The 21,330-nt window shown below is 39.7% G+C and overlaps 1 protein-coding gene across 2 annotated transcripts in view; it reads right to left on the reverse strand.

Annotated features, from left to right (window-relative positions):
- Positions 1-1,078: 1,078 nt before the first annotated feature.
- The window catches only part of TMED10 (transmembrane p24 trafficking protein 10), a 33,327-nt gene continuing 13,075 nt past the window's right edge, over positions 1,079-21,330 (reverse strand). The window contains exons 2-5 of one of the 2 annotated variants that reach the window (XM_043472586.1): positions 17,386-17,497; positions 12,404-12,477; positions 5,044-5,198; positions 1,079-4,645 (exon numbers count right to left, since the gene is read on the reverse strand). In XM_043472586.1, coding sequence (XP_043328521.1) covers positions 4,540-4,645; positions 5,044-5,198; positions 12,404-12,477; positions 17,386-17,497 — 447 coding nt within the window. In that variant the 3' untranslated portion in view covers positions 1,079-4,539. The remainder of the gene's footprint in view (positions 4,646-5,043; positions 5,199-12,403; positions 12,478-17,385; positions 17,498-21,330) is intronic. The other variant, XM_043472585.1, reaches the window with a different exon arrangement.

The following is a 21,330-nucleotide window of genomic DNA, read 5'->3' on the forward strand; positions in this document are numbered from 1 at the left end:
ATAAAATAGATAACTAAGAAGAACCTAGTGTATAGCACAGGGAACTCAGTACACTGTAGTGACCTATTTGAGAAAAGAATCTAAAAAATGGTGGATTTATGCAAGTGTATAACTGATTCACCTTGCTGTACAGCAGAAAAACACAACACAGCAAATAACTGCCAATCAACTATACTTCAATAAAAATGATAAAATAAAAAATTTCATGTTCCTTTGTACTTTTTAAATGTGGTACTAGAAAAATTTATATTATTCATGGGGCTTATGCTATAGGAGACTGTAGCAGACTGAATAGATAATAATTTGCAGAACATGCACAACCATTTAACAAATATGATACTGCTGACACAATTACATTTAAATTTAAATAACATTAAATTTAAAGTCATTTAAATTCACACTTAAACATTCTGCTGCCTTCACTATTTATGTTCTCTAAAGTATTAGGGAGAAATGAGACATTTTCGAAAGTATTTCAAATGTTGAGAACCACTACTTTATAAACTAGAGATTCACTGACTTACTTTTTTTGAGGATTAGAGAAAGAGGCTAAATAGGAGGCTAGCTAGTCAATGCGTAAAGCACTTCACGTTGACTCTTAAGAAGCTTCACAGAAAATACTCAACTGCAAGTAAAAGGAAAGATGATCTTGCCTTTACCTGCTGGAGTAGGGTTTTACATAGATGTGATGGTCCAAAAAAATAAGTCCTAGAGGTTCTAAATTAGGAGGGGTATTTTAAGAATGGAAGGAAAGGGAGAAGACCCTGTAGGAATAACTTCAACAGCAGGTTCCAAAACAGAGAAGCTACAGAGAATTCCTGGCTTACAGAACCCTATTTAGTCTTTCCAAATTAATATATTTTAATATACATATTATATAGTTATACGTTTACAAATAAAGCATAATGAATTTATGCTACCTCACATAAACTTTATCCATCTGGAGTACATTACAAATATTTTTTTCTCTAATCTGTCACATATACCTTGCCATACTTTTAATACTGAGGAATGTGGAGGAATTATTGTCAATCCAGACAAAGAGATACTCATGAGTAACAGAAAAATACAGCTAAGATGGTTTCTGCTAGCCTTTATTTGAGAAAATTTACACAAAAATCCCAATCCAACACTTACAAGTGAATCTGTATAAATCCCACATGCCTCTTTCCACTAAAAAACACAAAAACAGCTTATGACAGGGGCTTATGACAATGATATAACAAAGCTTACTTAAAACTATCACTCTGATCAGTAATTTAAGACTGTGTTGAACAACAGAGCCCAAAATAGAGGAAAACAGACAACATCCTTGTTTTTAAAGCTGATTTGCTCTTGCACTAGTCTTTTATCAAAAGCAAATAATTTTACTTTTCAGATAAAATCAAAGTGTAATATCAATGAACTTTAAACCCAAAACACAAATGTCCAACTTGGCAGTCTTGACATGAGTAAAGGAAAGGATGTGAAAGAATTTCAATTTCACAGTCACGTTTGGGAACAAAACATTAGCAAAATAAAATATTTTCCTCTCCTATCTTCTTCTTTGACACTCTGTCAGAAGACTATAACCAACGGAGCAGCTTTCATTGCTTCTAAAAAGGGGGAAGGCACCAGTTAGAAATGGAAAAGAGGATCTTGTTTGGCTAATGGTTTGAAACAGAATTTCACCTTTAAATGTCTGAAGATGGAGCTTAACTCACAAGTTGGGTTATTCTCGCCCTGTCTGGATGTTGTTTAGTATCTGTAATATGTAATAGCCTCTGTTGTTTAGTATATGTAATACCACAGACTCTCTCAACATCTGTTGCTCTTATGGGGTGTCTCTGATGGCTCAGATCAGATGGTAAAGAATCCGCCTGCAGTGCAGGAGACCTGGGTTCGATCCCTGGGTTGGGAAGAACCCCTGGAGAATTCCATGGACTGTAGAGTCCATGGGGTCGCAAACAGTGGACACAGCTGAGCGACTTTCACTGAAACTAAACACTGTTGCCCTTATGATGAGATTTGGCTGTCAGGATCTCAGAAGCAGTACCTATTTTTCAACAGCAGATGGCAGCGTTACACAAACTGATGGAAGAACCACTTTCATGCCACATAGGAGGAATTTGAGTGTGTGCTCAGTTGCTAAGTCATGTCCAACTCTTAGGGACTCCATGGACTGTCACCCACCAGGCTCAGACTTTATCCATGGGATTTCCTAGGCAAGAACACTGGAGTGGGTTGCCATTTCCTTCTCCAAGGGATCTCCCTGACCCAGGGACAGAACCCATGTCTCCTGCATTAGTAGGTGTATTCTATACCACCATCTGGGAAGTCCAAGAAGAATTCATACGGGGAGTCAAAAGACAGTGAAAAGCCTTTTGTGTTTACAGTAGCTGGAACATTAACAGAACAGGCTGAGATTTTAGCAACATAATTTGCCCCCCTTCCCCCTTGGTACTTTATCCAGGTCATCACAACAGTGTTCTGTTAATTCTAATACGCTGCTTCTTAACTGCAAGCTGCACAGCCCTAACTCCTATAATTCTTGTCACTGCAATGGGACAAGCCCTGTAAGAGTCAGAAGACTTAAAAAAAACAAAAAAAGAGATTACAGAAAGGACAAACTCCCACCCACTTTACTGGGAGAAGTGGGGAAAATGTCAAGTGATATTATATGTCACTGTCAATGAACATGGTCATCTGTGCCCACACTTTCTCTTATTCATATTAGTATTGCCGTTTAGGCAGGCATGTGTCCCAAAGCGATTCTTGGCTTTGCTTTTACAACAAATATTTTCAAGTATTTACTCGATTCATGATCCTTCTAGGTGTGTTTACGTCATATATCTTAATTTCCTCATGAACACATGAGAACACAAATCAAATCAAGTCAGTGACTTACCATGTAAGAATACTCGGCAAATTTTACTTGTTTTTTCTTCTGTAGAAGTTATGTTAAAATTTAAGCAACCACAAAACTGACAAAGGACTTGTATCTAGGATATATAAGGGATTCTCAAATTCAATAGCATAAATCAACTATACTTCAATTAAAAAAAAAAAAAACCTCAGTAGTGAAAAGAACACACAATCTAATCATAAAATGGGCAAAAGAATAGGTATTTCACTGAGGAAGATATACCGATAGCAAATGAACACATGAAAAGATGTTCAACATCATTTGCTAATAGGAAAATACAAATTAAAACCACATGCCTCTCAGAATGACTAAAAAAACTTTAAAAAAAAATAATAGCAAATACTGAGGATGTTGAGAAACTGGACTGGTCGGACATTGCTAGTGGGAACGTAAAATGACACAGTAACTCTGGATGAAGAGCAGGACGGTTTCTTACAAAAATAAACGTCTGTTTACCATACAGCCCAGCAATTGCTCTTTTGGGCACTTATCCCAGAGAAATGAAATTTGTGTTCACATAAAAACCTGTACATGAATGTTCACAGCAGTTTTATTAGTAATGGCCCAAAACTGAAAACAACACTGATGTCCTTCAATAGGTGACTGGTGAAACCATGGTACACCCACGCCACAAAAGACTACTAAGCAATAAAGTGACACAAACTACTGACATATGCAACAACTTGGATAAATTTCAAGGGCATTATGCTGAGTTAAAAAAGTCCATCTCAACAGGTTTTATGTATATACCGTATGATTCCATTTATGTAACATTCTTGAAATGACAAAATTAGAGAGATAGAGAACAGCTTAGTGGCTGCCAGAGGCTGGGGCTTGGGGTTACAGTAGGAGGTGACTGCAGCTATAAAAGGGAACCACAAGGGATCCATGTGATGAAATGGTTCTGCATCTCGTGGTGGAGGTCACACAAATCCATACATGTGATAAAACTGCATGGAACTAAACACACGTAAATACACAAAAAGAGCAAAGTTCAAGCAGCTGAGCACAAATGTTTTAATTCTCTAAAGTGAAATTTTCTTTAAGAGCTATCTACAGTTCAAAGCTCATTTCTATGAGGTGTCACAGCCATCACCCTTTCAAGAGACATAAAATTATGAAAGGGTATCACCAGAAGCTAACTAAACATTTCGGCTAAGGGTCAAGAGAAAGTTAAGGGTGTTGTCACACAGAAATCCAAAGAGGACAATCAGAGAGAAACAAGTTCAACATGGTCATACAAATGTTGGTAAAACAAGTAAAATGGAAGCCCAAGCTGGTGAGCAAGTGGGAGAAGGAAAGAAAACATGGTTCAAACAGATCATATGAGGAAACCCAGTACAAATGCTGGCTTTGGCATTATCTAGGTAACCCCTATTTTTTGTCATAGGTGACTCTAATAATAGTCTTGTTGCAAAACCAGTCCAAATCCTACCAGGTTAAAAAGAAGTCCCTCTTTGACTTCTTGGGTGAAGGTGGTAACACACGTCCTCCCACATCAAAGAGATCAGTTCTGGCAAGAAAGCTCCAAGGTGCCTTGACGGTGCTGTTGGTAGGATGCCTTTTGCCAGCGATGTTCTGCTGGCCAAGATTCAAGGTGGGAGGAGACTGGGCTTAATTACTCAATCAACTTCTTAGCCTTGAAGAAGCGACGCAGGTAGAAGACCTGCCAGGTGGCCAGACCAATGAGGCAGAACATTGAAAAGATGCTGAAGTACAGGACCCGAGTGTTCGTGGACTCTAAAACAAAACAAAAAGCAGTGTAAACATAATGAAGTGAGGCTCAGCAGGCTAAATGGCCAGGGGAAAAGGCAATTAATTAGCTTCACTCTGCCCCTAAACCTTACAGTAGGACTTCAGAGAGTTTTTTCTTTAATTTTCATTATCCTATATATATATGTTAAAATTACAAAGATTAGTGCTATTAATTTGATACACTAAGCTGACTGATATGATCAATTGCTTATTACAGAAAAAAATGTTATTCCCTTGAAAATCAAACAAGGCTCATTTACCTGTAACAGCAACAGCACTGAAGTGAGCAAATCACCCTTCATAACACACCCTTTGGTAAAACTGAGAAAAGGGTACATCAGAATTTAAAGTATGGGGATCTATCTCCTTTATGGTGCACTCACTGAGAAGTAAGAGTCGCCCTCCTCTCACCATTGGTATCGCGCATCTCTTCTTCTCGCTTCTTCATGTAGGCAAAATCATTAACAATAGACTCTGAAAGGTCTTCTAGGCGTCGCAGCTCCACCTCCAAAGGTTTGAGCTTCTCAACTTTTGCAATCTGGAAAAGAAAGGAATTATGAACCCATTCCCTAAAAAAATTGCTCTGGTCAAGAACACTATGTAACAGAGGAGTCTTTTAAAAAGTTTCACCGATCTTAAAATCTGTCATCATTCTAACACATTTTAAAATTTGGGCTTCTTCCCTTTCCTACTGTCTAGATGTTTTTATCTCAGACTTTTTTTATACTTTCATTCTGATTAAAACCTCCTTAGAAATACTAATAACATGGTAGGCTATATTTCCCAATTTTTCTGACTTTAATAAAGCATTTTACTTGACATTTCACTTTTGTCTAAGAAATAAGCAATATTACTAGACATAAGTGTGAGCATCATAGTATTAGTCAAATGTGATTTTAAGAAGAAAACATACCAAATTCCCAATAGAGAATGCACAGGAATGAGAGAGTACAGATAACTATAGCACTAAGATAATAACTCAAACTGCAATGCCAGTTATCAAAATAAATCCCCAAGGATACCCTCGTGTGCTAAGGAGCATAGAGTGTGAGAAATAAACTTGCTTCTTTTTTCAACCCAGACCACTGTGAAACTTCTAAAAGCATCTAGTAACTGAAAGCACATATGACCAGAGCAAGGATTTCACTATTCTATTTGTGTTTTCTTATCAATCTTAGATTATGATTTGCTTTAAAAATGTGGATATAGTATCAGAGCTTTCCAAATCTTAAAACTCATGTACCAGTTGCTCTTAATTTTCTACCACAGAGAATTCTTCAAAAAATATTTCTGCATCTGCTTCTTTATTCCCTATACATTCTCTACATAACTCCCTACTTTTTCTTCTCTTTTGTCCAATGAAACTTTCTTGTACTTTCTCTGTTAAATGTTGACAGCGCTTAACATGGGGTGAATGGGAACAGCTTGAGGGTGTTCTTATGTTCTATTTACTGAAGAACAAGCCAAAGTTATTAAAAAAAAAAAAAAAAGAAAACTAGAAACTGTTAAGATAGGAATATAAAAATTGACTTTATATTTAAGGTACCTAAAAATATGGGGATGGGTTTTTAATGATCCATCTAAGTTTTCTTTCACTGGATGTACATTTTCTAATAATTATAAAAGGTTGGGTAGAGTTAATGGCACGACTGACAGATGCAGAACAGAATAAAGCTAACTGGGTATGAGATTTACACAACAGTCAATACACTGAGCTAACACTCCTAGCTGAATACACAAATGTCAGGCTTTACCATTAACCTACAATATATATCTATTAATTGATCTCACATAGAGATGGAGAGCAAAGAAACCCCCCCAGGAAAAGGATACAAGACACATAATTAAATAAGCCGAACGTTAGCCTGTTTAACATTTTCCCTCCTGGTATATGCTTTCCCCTCCAAAGCTTCTTGAATGTGATAGTATAAAGGCAACAGCATAATACGTCTTTATAGAGGTAAGTGATTTAAGGCTCCCTAGATAGAAACTTGGGCTTCCCTGGTAGCTCAGCTTCCCCCCGTAGCTCCCTGCTGTGTGGGAGACCCGGGTTTGATCCCTGGGTTGGGAAGATCCGCTGGAGGAGGGCTTGGCAGTGCACTCCAGTATTCCTGCTTGGAGAATCACCACAGACAGAGAAGCCTGGGAAGGGCTCCAGTCCATGGCGCCGAAAAGAGTCGGACACAGTGGACACCTCAGCATAAGCACAAGCAGACAGAAACTTACAAAAGGAACTGGAAGTGAAACTGTGGCTGTACCTTTCTCTGCCGGCTGGAAATAATATTCTTAAAAATTACTTTGAAGACTACTTCTAACTCCCCATCCTTTTTTTGGGTTAAGAGACAATACCCCAAAGGCCTAAGATCCAAAACAGGAGGACGGAATGAAAATAAATTTGGTACTGAGAACAGCCTCAGTAGTCTCCTAAAACTGATCCCAATCCCAAACAAGAAACACATTCCTCCTACTAAGGAATTTCAATTATTCAGAAGTAAAGAAAATAAAAACAAAAGGCCCATCTTCACAGCTCCTCAATCCCTACATCCACCCATTCCTTCCTAAAGGTAACTGTGGTTATGAATTTACTGTATATCTTTCAAGACCTTGATAGAAGATAACACACTATTTATGCCTTTGTGTGTCTACAAATGTACAAAGGGAAATATAATTTAAAACGTTATCTATAAATGTGACCATAATATATATGTTGTTCTATGGCTTCCTTTTTTTCATTTAATAAAATCTTTCTAAAAACTTAAGTGTTTGTAGATTGACCCCATTCTTCTTGACTGCTGCACAGTATTCCATATGGTACACAGGCCAGTGTTTAAGCATTCAATTTCCTAACCCCTTTTCTGGTATAGATCTTACTCTACTCTATACTTCTACTCATAACATGTCATCCAAGTTGAATCTCATTTCCCCAATGAAATCCCTACTCAATCCTGTCTTTAATTCAGTAAATTATCTCCAGACTTCTGAGTGGGAGGAACATCAGTACAAAGAGCTAACAAAAAAATCTCTATCAATATCCCCACTGACTGTTCTGCTACTCTAAACATCTGATTTAATGTTCAAATAATCTTTAAGAATGTGAAATTAAACCTGTTTCATGAAGGCAGGCCATTATTATTCTAGTCTACTTTTCTCTTCCATGATCAGAAGGATGACGTGTGTTTTGCCAAGTTTGATAAAAGCAAAAGCCTATTTCACAGGTTTTCCACTAGGAGGTAGCATTCCCCTTTCAGGCTGCATTTAACCATTAAATAAATACCAGGGCTAAAAGAGACTTCATTTTACAAATAAGGAAACTGACAATTTCATAAAGTTACTCAGTCCTCGGAGTGCAAGACCAAGACCACCAGTACCATAGTCTCATGACTCCCTATTCAGGATCACCAAAGCATTTATTTAGCATCAAAACTGCAAAGCTCTGCTATAAAATGTAAGCAAAAATGAATCCCTGACTTCCAAAAGCATACACATTCAGTGTATCCAAATCCCACCTATCTTTCCAGCCTTAACCATGACGCCTCCTTTAACCACTACTGTCCACACTGATTCCCTCTTCTCTAAAGCCCCACATTTAAGACTGTGCCACACTATTAACACTCAATCATACACTGGCATATCCATGTTGTTTTGCTTTTTATCCTTTTCCCCCCCACTAGTTTGGATCTTGAATGCAACAGCATCAGAATGATATATACTTTGTGTAGTCCCACATGCCTGATAGAAGGTACATACTTGAAGCTGACCCATTGTATCCATTCTGTGCCTTCTTTAAGGAGTCAACTTCCTATAGCAGATATTAAGTGCTGCTGGTCCCCTGAAGCAAGTACTTCTTGAATGTTAAGAGCATCAACTGTTACTCAGCATTCATTTTCACCAGGCCCACTGCCTAGGAGAAAGTTTTCTCTACCACAATATCTATCACTCTCATCTGGAGTGGAAGGTATTATTTGAAAAAGCTTTCCCTGCACATCTACAATACCTCCCAAATAACTGTAAAGTTACCCTTAAACTATACCCAAATCTTCCATTCCTCTAATGATGATTTGAATTCTGAAGAGCTCAGAGTTCTATCTAATTATACCAAGGGAAGGTGGTAAATCTGAAAGACTGCTTCCTGAAACACACACGTGGAACCTGCCTCTAGGGAATCACTGCATTCTTTCCCTTGGTGGAACTTTGAGAAACTCAAGACAGAAGCTTCATGAGGAGAGCCAAATTCAAAACAGCAAATGACTGTTATCTCCATACCCGCACTCACAGCCCCTGCAAATTTTAGAAGCATAGCAATAAAAGAGGAAACCACCCAGTCTTAACACAATCAAGACAATGAAGACAGACTTATACCCAAAGCCAAGTCTACTTATGCACGAGGGCACATGGATCACAGGCTTCTTCAACGAAGGTCAGAAGGTCAACAACATGCCAAAATAAATCCAGAAAAGACTGCCAATCTTAGGACTCAATGAGTGAAATTTAGAAAGATCCTTTATTCACTCTGTCATAGCCATGCGGCAGCTTCTAGGCAGGGTAAGAGAAGGGAGCTAAAATCTACTGAACTGATCGCCTATGTGTCAAGTAGCTTACCCATGTTATTTCATTTAAGCTATATCAAGAAAGGGCTTTTGGATCTAGTATGCAGAACCAGAGTTCCTCCTCATGAGGGCATTCAGAGAAACAGAACTTTTGAAAAGGCTTCAGCTGATGCTTCACAAAGTGCAACTGTGTTTCTGGTGTATCTGTCGGTAGCAAATGGTATACTAATAGAACCTCTAGGCAAAACATGATTTTAGTTGTGTTGAAAATACTGACACCTAAGCAAGAAGGGACATACACAGCCCAGTGAGTTAGAGGATATGTCAGACAGCTCCTTCCTGGTGGGATAACTGCCTTCATCCCCACAACTTCTAAGATTAGATAATAAGTGCCTGCAAACAGCTGTTCTAGTTCACAGACCACAAACTAAAAAGAAAGGGCTCAATTCACATACTGATTCTACCAAAATGGGACCCTCTTAGGGGGCAAAAGACAGTGGTGAGAGATCCTTAAAATCTATTGGAGGGAATTAAAAATGTTTTATTTCTGAGGAAATAAGCATTTTTTCTATTTAAAGATTTCAAGCTACAAAACTATTTCTTTACAAAATGTCAACCATTCTGCCTTCAAATAATGTTACCTTACATTTGTAATTTGTAAACAAATTACATTTGTCTACATAGCAAATGTAGACAAATGCATTCACATGCATTAACTAAACCTCCATAATAATTTGGTAGGTAGTGTGGTACTCTGTCCAGTTGTTTAGACAATGATTACTACTTAATTGTACAGGACCATGTGGGATTTCAGATTTATGAAGTCCACAAATGTGAGGTAGAGATATACTCAATGTGAAAAAACATTAAAAGAAATATACCGGGGGGGGGGGGGGGATCGGGATGGGAACACATGTAAATCCATGGCTGATTCATGTCAATGTATGTCAAAAACCACTACAATATTGTAAAGTAATTAGCCTCCAACTAATAAAAATAAACGGAAAAAAAAATAAATAAATTCCCTGATCCCAGTCCAAAAAAAAAAAAACAACATACCACCTTCCTGAATCTAAATACTGATGCCAAAGGGCCCCGATCCTCTGGAGATAAAGCCTTTCCCTTGCCCCAAGGGCCTGAAATTAAACGCCTCAAAACCTCTACGTATGTTCAGTGCTCTCTGGTAATAAGCTACACAGCAAGTGCTCCTATTATTCACGTTCCTGTCACAGGTATCGGACCAGCGACAACTAAACAGCTATTTCTGAGCAAGGTTCAAGGGAGCCAGCCTAGCCCTGGCCTGAGAAAAGGGCCGGTTTTTGGCCTGTGTCATAATCACATGTCATCCTCTGTCTCAGTTTGATCTGCTTTCTGATTGAGGGGTCGGGGAAAGGGGAGGTAGGGCACCGAAGAAAGTAGTGGGAGGAGTTTCTTGGTTAAGAAAGAGAATCTGGAGCTGTGTTGTAACCATGTGCGTAAAGAAAGGCTTAGGACGTGCCAGACTGCTGAGGCAGGAAGCAGCAGAGGAAGCTCCGTGGTTTCCTTTCTGCTAGGGATTCCCCTCTTGGGTTAAGTAAAAGGTCAGGAAAGATAAAGGCCCTTTCCTAGTGTCAACAAAGTCCAAGGATGACGGAAATTCCAGGAGGTACAGGGGTATGGGGGTTCTAAAATGCTATACAGTGGTGATGTCCACATTACTGTATATGTCAACTCAGAATAATACTGTCTGTTTCAGAGAAGCAGCAGCTATGTCTAGCATCTAATCTGAGGGTGAGAATATAACAGCAGTATTCAAAAACTGAAAATTCTTTTACCTATTCTTCAACCTCATAATAATACAACATTTTTCGTAGTGTTTTATATCATACAACAGTGCTTTAACTTACTAAATACAATTAGGATTCCTCTGACTCATAAAAGTTCAAAAGGATTTTTCAATTTACTCTTAAGTTCACTGAACAAAAAAGCTCTTGGCTTTATTTCTTTTAATTAAACCAGCCTGGAGACAGAAACAAGCAACCAAAGTCTCTACCAGGAATTGCCTTCCATTCACAACTGCATCACTTGCTCCGATTTACTGCCTACAAATAATTCAGTCTAGTTTTGTTCAGTTGAATGCATGAACTAAGAAAAAAGAGGAAAGACCTGGAGAGCCCCAATTATTGTACTACTACCTCCTGTTGCAGAGCCAGCCACTGGCTTCCAATCTTCTTCCATTTTAGGATATTTCCCTTCCAAATTCTGACCAAAGACAGAACAACCTCTCCGGTTCCACCATTCCTAGAAAATTACCTTAAATCACTTAAAACAACTTTCCTTTGTTTATTCAGTTTACATTCTTCAAAATCCACTTACATTTCCTGTAGCCTGTCTCTTCTATATGCCTTCAGGTACTTTCATAAAAAGACTGACCTCGGGTAAAAAACACTCTTATCTTTCTGTAAAGATCAATCCTCCAGTCTTAAATAGGTCTTGTGGTTTTCACAGGTGCTCTTCATTTAAAGAAGCGTTTTGTGCTGCCCCAGAGTCTCTCACAATAGATTAAAAGAGCCCAGTCCCCCTCCCCTAATTCTAAGCACACTTCCAGCTCCCTACCACCCAAATAAACGCCTATTTTTATTCTCTACAATACATGCTGTTAGCAAAACTCCAAGTCTCTTGTAGTTTTTTCCTTCCATCTTGCTCTCTTTTTGAAAAATTTGAAATTATTTTAATTAAAAGCTACTTTTGATTATTGTGTTTCTCAAAGACAACACAATTGTTCAAGTCTAAAGAGCACTGAATCTATGCCCTAGCTATACCTACACATAGCTGTCAGTCTGGGAATAAAAACCATAGGAATAAAAAAAAAAATCACTTTTCTTAACCTTGAACATTAACATTAATGAATTCTAGCTTTTAGAAATTCTAAATATATATCTGGTTTCTGTCTCAAGAGCACTTCTGGCATGTGCTTGAGTGTTTTATCACACCAACATTTCTATGGGACAGTTGGTCCAGTCATTTGGCTGACAGCACAGCCAGAATTATTGTTCAAGGCTGTTAACACAACTTTTTTATATCAAGCTGGCTATCACATGACTGCTGAGAAAACCACAGCCTTCTGGGCAAAGCACAGCCTGTTGGCCTGACTAGGTCACAGAAACCTCACAGAACGGCAAGCTACTGCCTCCACTGGCTGTTAAGCAGGACGTACCTCTTCGTAATTTTTTGCTTCCACTCCATGCTTCATGTCTAGGATCACGAGTTGGTCAGGTATCCGCCCTGTTCCTGAGAAAGAAATCAAAGGGTTCATTGTGAGGAATATTTAAAATTCCGGGAAATCACCCACCCGCCCTCCCTCTCCCTAACCCCTACCCTCTCAATAGAGGGAAACAGTCGCAACTCCTCCCCCTACTCAGCTGCAGAAAATTCCTGGCTCTGGTTAAAAATCACAAGCATTCCAGACAAAGCCTCTGTGTGTGTGGGGTGCCGGAAAGCGACAAGAACATGCTGCTGGCAAACATCTCTGAGGGAGCGGGACACACGATCCTGCAGCTGGTAGAACAGGGGGACAGAGTAGGAGAAGAGAACACACACAGACTCACTGGGTTAGGAAACCAGAGTCAGAACCGTGCACCACCGTGGCATACAGACCAGTAGGTAGTGGGCACCCACGCAGGCTGAACAGGCACATTTCCACATCTGAAAAAGGCCTGCGAAATTCTGAGAGGATTACTAGGTATAAGCTGAGCTTGGATTTACTTAACATAAATATGAGTACTGAAAAGTACACAGGATTTGTCTACTATTCCACTTCTTTCAAAGGTTTTAGTCAACGTAAGGCCATTTCAACAGGTAAATAAACTGGTGCAGGACTATCCCCACAAAGCCCTTAGAGGAGCCCAAGAAGAAACTCAATAGTAAGAATACAATTCTCAGGGATACCTCTTACAAACAGAAAAGTCCATTTGGGATATAGTAGGACCAACAGAGCAACGCTCCCATGAGAAATGGTAATCTGATCAACAAGAATTCTATCCTTATCAAGTAGGAGAAAGGGAAAGATTGCAAAAAGCCCCAGAAAACTGCTCAGTCCTCATCCTGTGGAATTCACCTGATTACTTATAAAACTAACAACTACCTGCATGAAATCAGGAGTTCTGGGAAACAGTGCCATTTAAGCACTGTGGTTCCTGAGACCATAAGCCATAGAGAATGGTACTGTACCCTGAGAAACACTGGAGATTTTCTGAAATATCAATTCAAAAAGCAACTCACTGAGAACTCACAAAGCGCTAGGACCGTGGTGGTGACTGCAATCCTTGCCTTCAAATAATTTGATGGGCATCTAAGACACAAATATGCATAATAGCACAGTGAAAATACAAAGCAGTCTAAAACTTTAAGGAAAAAACAAAACCAAAAATGGTTCAGATAATCCCGGCTATTGAGCAAAGGTTAGAAGAGGGAAGAGATTAGCTGTGGACAGACGTCAACACCTGAAGGCAGATAAAGAAAGTATCTAGGCAGAAGGGAACACATGGGCAAAGACTCAGCTATTGGAAGGAATGGAGGACTTCCCTGGTGGTGCAGTGGATTAGAAGCCACCCGCCACAACTAAAAAGTGGCTCCCACTCGCCTCAACTAGAGAAAGCCTGTGAGCAGCAACAAAGACCCAGCACAACCAAAAATGAATAACCAGGAAGGGAGAAAAGAGTGCAGCATGTTTAAAGGACAGTAAAGATGTTCTTCTGGATAAACCAGACAGATCAAGTCGAAAGCAATAAAGTTAGACTGAATAGGTAGGATCAAGAAACTAAGCCCTGGTGGTCCAGAGACTAAGGCCCTGCACTCCCAACACAGGGACCCCGGGTTTGATCCCTGGTCAGGGAACTAGATCCCGCATGCTACCACTAAGAATTCACATGCCACCACTAAAAAGTCCACATGCCACAACAAAGATTGAAGATTCCAAAACTAAGGCCCGGTCAAATGAATAAATAAATACTAGAAAAAAAAAAGAAACTAAGCCAAATCACAGATCCCTTCTGAGCATTAAACCAATTAGGTTTCCAAGAACAAAAGAAAGCAAAACAAAAAAGGGTCCCTCAGAGAGGTCTCCTCTCCCAAATCCAAATTTTTTGCTTCTTTTTCCTTATTTAAAAGTGAAATCCAAGCAGCTCATAGCTCCACCTGTTCCAAATGATCAAGATACTCTCCTAACAGACTTCTCCCACAATCTCTCTGTCACAGCACAGCTTCAGCATTATTCAAACACAAGTGAAACCACAAAACCATAGACCATCGGAGTCCAGACCATAGTTTCTTGCACAGAATAGCCAGCCTATCCCCTTAGCTGACATCATGGCTTTAAAGGGTCTCCTTTGTAAAAAGACCCATTAGTAATTTCTCTTTGCATTTACCTGGCAAATGGACAAGCTTTTAAAAGGTGCTCCAAAGACCACGGGGTATCAGATATTCATAACAGAATAAACAAATGGATAAACTCAAATAAAACTAGAAATTGAGTGTTGACTACAATATGTGTGTATATATACATGTTTATATATATATGTACACACACACACAGTTTAAAACTAGTTCCTAGACATTTACATGCACGGCATCAGCATATAAGAAATTTAAAACAAAAGATCTCTGCCTTCAAAGAACTCAAAATTGGGAGTGTAAAATATACACATAAGACATTTAAACAACACAAGGCGGTGTGTGTGAGATATGTGTATCTCCAGTAGCGAGTGATGCGCTGTTCAGTAGCGAGTGATGCGCTGTTCGGAGGAAGCCACAGTTACCCCCTTGCTATTTCTGAGACAAGCTCAGCATCTCAAGGTGTTTGCTTTTCCCCAAAGCCCTCATGACCATCTGACTTATATTTGCCTACTGTCTATTTGATCCAATGAAAATGTAAGCTCCATCGAGAGCAGAGACTTCTGTTGTATTCATTGCTATCTCCCCAACACCTAGAACTGCGATGGATCAATCAGTTGATTGAGATATTAAGCAGACCAGAATGGCTGCGGGATGTATTCTAAAAGTAAACTTATGTTTAATATAGGAAGAGGGTATTCCAGCAAATGAACAAATGTGACAAGTTTAGAGGGAAAAATGAACCAGAATGGCTGCAGCCTGATGGGCAGAGGGAGATAAGGCTGGATGGAGCAAAAGTATAAAAGCTATTAAAAGCCACGGTGCCTAAAATCTCATCTAGCTTGAAAATTTCATGATTCTGGGGTTCATTCTACAGAACAGGAACATCACTGCCACTACAAAGCAGCTACAAAGCTTTCAAAGGACTGATATAATGCAAGTTTTAGGAGATAAATCTGGTGGCAGTATTTGGATGTATGAAAAGCAGGGATACTAGTTAGAAGGCTACTGACATAATCCACAATTTTATAGATGAGAGTTCAGAGTTGTGTGGTGGCAGATATAGGAGGTATTTTGAAAGAAGTATCAACACAACTTGATGACAGACCAGAAAAGACTTAAGTATGTAATTTCAAAAATGCGAGCCCAGATAACTGGAAAGACAGTGGTAATACTGATGAATAAAGGGAACTAGTCTGAAAGAGGTGGTCATGAGTACAGTCTTAGATGTCTGAGTCTTGAGGTAAGAACAGTACAACCATCTAGAATACTATTGAGACATCCTGGAACTGGCAAGGCAAGAGGCAGGGAGAAGGGTGTCAATCATGGAATCATTATCACAGTCTTTAATGTTCCATTCTATTATTCCATTTACTTTGGGAGAACTTCTTTCAGACTAAACTGACCCATTTGAGGTCAAGGGGTCAGTTTCTGGTTAACTGTTAAAGGCTGCTAGTTCTTCTGCTATTCCTGGGAATCCACTGGTGCTGCTGGCTAAGGTGCCTGTTCTTCTTCTAGGATCATTATGTTCTGAACACTGTATAAATGTAAAATTGCCAGAAGTCCTTTTGCTACCCTATGGAGAAAGCCTGAGAATAAAGTCAAATGGAGGTAAAAAGCACCAAAAATGAGGTAAAATGCCCATGATGCTATTAAAACCCCAAGATACTGTCGTGCCTGAAGTCAGGACCACATTGTAGACTCCACGGCTCACAGTCACACAGTCTTCCTTTAAGCCAGTTTGAATTTCGTTCCTTTTGTCCTGCAGCCCCAAAGGGTCCCAAGTAATATGACAGGTACAAATGCATACAGTTTTTAGAGTCTGGTGTCCTGAAAGCTGCAGAACAGGAAGTGAAGAAGCATCTGCTTTTTCACCAACCACCATGCGCAGAAGCCATCAGGTAATCAATAAGCCTAGAAGTTTCTAAGGACTCTTGGCCTTGATATGCACAGAAGAAGCCACAGCAAGACACCAGGACTGGGAAACATCAAGTGCCCTGGAGATCAAAAGTGTTTCTGACGAGATGTGATTTGTCAGACAGACCCTACTTCTAACCTCTAAGAAAACATGTCACTAGCATATAAATACACTATTTTCTAGCATCTATACAAAATTTAACTCTGTTATTCAAGCCAAGTATAGCACTCAAGAAATGCCTACTCTTGCACATGCAGAACTCTACCTACTCACCGACTTTCATTTATATGTATATCAGTTCAGTTCAGTCACTCAGTTGTGTCCCCCTCTTTGCGACCCCATGAATCGCAGCACGCCAGGCCTCCCTGTCCATCACCAACTCCCGGAGTTTACCCAAACCCATGTCCACTGAGTCGGTGATGCCATCCAACCATTTCATCCTCTGTCGTCCCCTTCTCCTCCTGCCCTCAATCTTTCCCAGCATCAGGGTCTTTTCAAATGAGTCAGCTCTTCGCATCAGGTGGCCTAAGTATTGGAGTTTCAGCTTCAGCATCAGTCCCTCCAATGAACACCCGGACTGATCTCCTTTAGGATGGACTGGTTGGATCTCCTTGCAGTCCAAGGGACTCTCAAGAGTCTTCTCCAACACCACAGTTCAAACGCATCAATTCTTCGGCACTCAGCTTTCTTTATAGTCCAACTCTCATATCCATACATGACCACTGGGAAAACTATAGCCTTGACTAAATGGACCTTTATTGACAAAGTAATGTCTCTGCACCCCAGCAAATGTAGTTTTCATTTCCTCTTCCTGCCCAGGCCAGGAGAGAAAAAGTTCATGCTCTAACTTACTTGGAAGATGCTGCTTAATTCAGGGAAAACTTACTTACCCTTGCTCTCAAAACACACTTCAAACATGTCATAATCTTCAGTGGTAAAGGCAAATTTCCCCTTGGTTGCATCCTCCTTGGAGTACAGAATATGGCCAGCAGAATCTGTGATCTAAAAGTAAAAAGTAAGTAAGAACAGGTAGCAAATAATACTTGTGAAGAGAACTTATAGAAACTGGAGAAATGGAAGAAAACACTCTCTATAAAAGACAGTCTATTATGATGATATGGTCTAAACACTCCCAAAGACAAGAATTAGATTAGAAGGTGAAACCCAAATACAGTAAATTTCAAACATTCTAACAGTTGATACAGTTGATTTAAGTGACTTTATTAGCAAAAGCTCACTTTATACACTGTAGGCCAAGATCATTTCCTAGAGAGAGATGAGTCACAAAAATACAAGTGGACAATTACCAAAAGAATATACTGCAAAAAGGAGAAAGATATATGAGGACACATTTCTTGTATAACACAAATCTTGATGTGGTGCGAGTGGAGAGTGGAAATATCCTTGTATCAGGGCCCCTGATACAAGGAGAGGCAGAAAAGATGGCTTGACGGAGGACAAGTCTGGGAGAGCTACTCCTGCAAATTTCACATTAATTATGCCAAGGGCTACAGGAGGTGTGGGAAGATGGGCATGGGGATAAGAAGTTACTCCTAAAAAAAGACATCTTTGCTTCCCAAAAATAACAATCCCTGTCTTCTAAGTTGTTGGCTCTTCTAGGTTTTCCAAACTTAAACTGCTCCATTTCTAGAGAAAGGCCTGTAACAGATGAAGCGGCATATACTGCTAAGTGAATGGTCGCAAATAAAGCAAAGGTCTGACACAGTACTATGACAGACTGGGTCTCAGGCTTCTTTTCTAGAGCACATGAGTGTCTGGGCAGAAGGCACATTTCATTACCTAAGACAGGAAGCTACTTGCGATGTGGAACTCAAAAGGAGTAGATTCCTTATAATAAACTGGATGTTCTAATGCTGTCTGTAAATCAAGATTCAATTATAGGTGAGATTTTAAAGACAAAAATTGAGTAGCATACATATAAACATATTTAATTAAAGCACTTTAATAACATTAGTTATTTTTGAGTAGTGAGATTTCTCTATACTTTTTTTTTAAATGAGAGTAATGTGATTCATCTTGCAATTCAGAAAGATAAATCTGCTAACACTGTGAAGAGACCCAATACTGTGAAGAGATTCAAGAGGGAAGAATACTAGAGATAAGAAGATGGGTTAGGACACTAACCCAGGAATCCAGGTTAGAAATGATAAAGGCTCTGGGTATGGAGAGACAGGGGCCAGATTTGAGAAATTTTAAAAACAGAGAGCCCACAGAACAAGACCACAAAGCGTATGCCCGCAAGGATGAAGCAGGCAGCATAAACTGAGTCCAATGGGCCAGTACAAGTCCGCAAAAGGGCACAGCAAGCTCGCAAAGGGTCCCTCTTAAACAATAAAAGAACAGTTTAAAAATTTACTGTGAAGTTCTTAATTAAACAAAGGTAATACCAAGCCATAAAATCTGTCCATATGACATCAAGGAATAGGAAGTAATAAAGGTCTGTTTCTAGATAACACCTTCGGAAGAAAAAAGGCAAGGTAAAGTTCACAACTTATAAAATAGGAAAGTGTTAATTGTACATGCACAGTAGCTGATGTCAAGAATATGTGAATACTCACATCATAAAACAAGTGAGAATACAGGTCCACTGGGAATACAGACTCATTTAGAACTTGATTTTCTTGGACCATTCTAGGTATTGGTCAGAGAAGACAGGTTCTTGGGCAGGTCCTGCTCTGGAAGCCTGACCCTCTTCCTTTGCCACACACTCAAGATAATACCCTGCCTGCTTCAAAAGGATCAAGTAGCTTAGGCCCAAACAGGCAAATAAAGCAATTAAGAATTTAAGGAACAGAGTTCACCTGGAAGAAGAAACAAATAGGTACTATCAAATAGAATGAAGGTACTAACAATTAGAACTAAGCAAATGGTATCTGCACAATAAATTTGGCTCTCAGTTTTCCGGAAGCCAAGATTAAGAAAGAAACAAGTTGGGTTACACATCATTTGTTTACTGATGAAAGCTCACAAATTTATCTTCCAAGATAATTTTCCTGGAACTAAACGAGAAGAACAATTTATCAGGAAGGTCCTTGTGAAAGGACTGTAACCAACATTAGACTCTCCATTTTCAAACATGGCCTGGCTAAAGATACAAATATTAATACAACTGAGACAGATCCTTTTAGTGACCCGCCATAACATCTGCCTGATCTAATGCAGAGGCAGGACCTGAAGGAAGTGGGTGAAAGCTCCTGAGCCCCAGGCCTCCGCCCTTTACCCTATCCTAGCTCTTCTGGCTGCCCTGAGAACTCTTAGCCTTACGAAAAGTTGCGATAAGGCTGGGACTACTTTTGGCCACTTACTGCTACTACGAGAGTGTGTATGTGTGTGCGTGTGTGTGCGTGTGTGTGTGTGTGTTTAAATGTCAGGAAAAGATACCTTAAAATAATACTACCCATCCAGATCTTGGGTTCTAACTACCATTCTTCAATAAAAGGCCCCCCTGGAGAAATGGCTGAACCCAGGACTGGGGCAAGAAACACACAAGATGAGCCTGGGGCATCTTGTAGAGCCAGAAAGTAGAGAAGCGCTCAAAACAAACCAAGAAAAAAACGACAACGGGGTATGTCAAAGGGACACACGAACTGAACGAAAGGACACCCAAAAGCCAAAGCTGAAACAATCTGAGCAACAGAATAAAGTAGTACTAGAATGTAATGCAGAGTATAAAATAAACAGCCATGAATCCATAAATGATCAAACAAACAAGCAGGGGAGAAGAGAAAAATATTCCATGAAGAACACTCTCAAATGATTTATACAGAGACAACACCCTCAAAGCGGTCGAGCATAACTCCCCACTCAAGTGTGGGCTGTACACAGTGACTTCCTTCCAAAGAGTGCAGTACAGAAGGGGGGTAACTTGAGAAGTCTGACAGACACGACCTCTGCCATATGATCGAGGTCAACACAACAGTGATAATTCATGTTGACAGTATGCTCCTGTACGTTCCATATGATATGATGAAAATGACACTTTTGTGTTCTTCCTTCCCCAAACCCATAATCCCAGTTTCATCACAGGGAAAACATCAGATGAACTCTAACAGAGGAGTCCTTTAAAACATACTTGATTAGTATGCCTCAAAACTCAAATGGCTGTCAGAAACAAGGAAAATCTGAGAAACTATCATAATCTAGAGGAGCCCAAAGAAATATGACTAAACGTTACATATCAAGGATGGTATCCTGGAACAGGAAAACAAAACATTAGGTTAAAAACTAAGGAAATCTGAATAAAGTACAGACTTCAGTTAAAAATGATGTATAAATACTTGTTCATTCCTGTGACAAATGTACCATACAACAGAGGGAACTGGGTGTGGGGTACCTGGAATTCCATTATCTTCACTGTTATTTTGGAAATCTAAAACTAAGATAAAAAGCTTATTTTAAAAATACTATTCAGAAGGATGAAGTCAAACACATACATACACATACACCTCCAGAATCTTAAGAAATTTATAATCAAAGTCAAGCAAGCAAACAAACATTTTCATATCCGTATGTTGTGTTAGTCGCTCAGTCATGTCTGACTCTGTGCGACCCCAAGGACTGTACCCACCAGGCTCCTTTGCCCATGGGACTCTCCAGGCAAGAATACTGGAGTGGGCTGCCATTCCCTCCTTCAAGGATCTTCCTGACCCAGGGATCGAACCTGGGTCTCCTGCCTTGCAGGCAGATTTGCCACTGTCTGAGCCACCAGGATGTACTTAAACCCACACAGGTAATTCGGACAAGTCTGCACCGACTCTTGTAAAGTGACATACTGTCTGCGGGGAGGTGGCAAGGCTGTGTCTTTCGACTGGCAC

Source organism: Cervus canadensis, chromosome 6 (genome assembly GCF_019320065.1).
Source record: "Cervus canadensis isolate Bull #8, Minnesota chromosome 6, ASM1932006v1, whole genome shotgun sequence".
Classification (NCBI taxonomy): domain Eukaryota; kingdom Metazoa; phylum Chordata; class Mammalia; order Artiodactyla; family Cervidae; genus Cervus; species Cervus canadensis.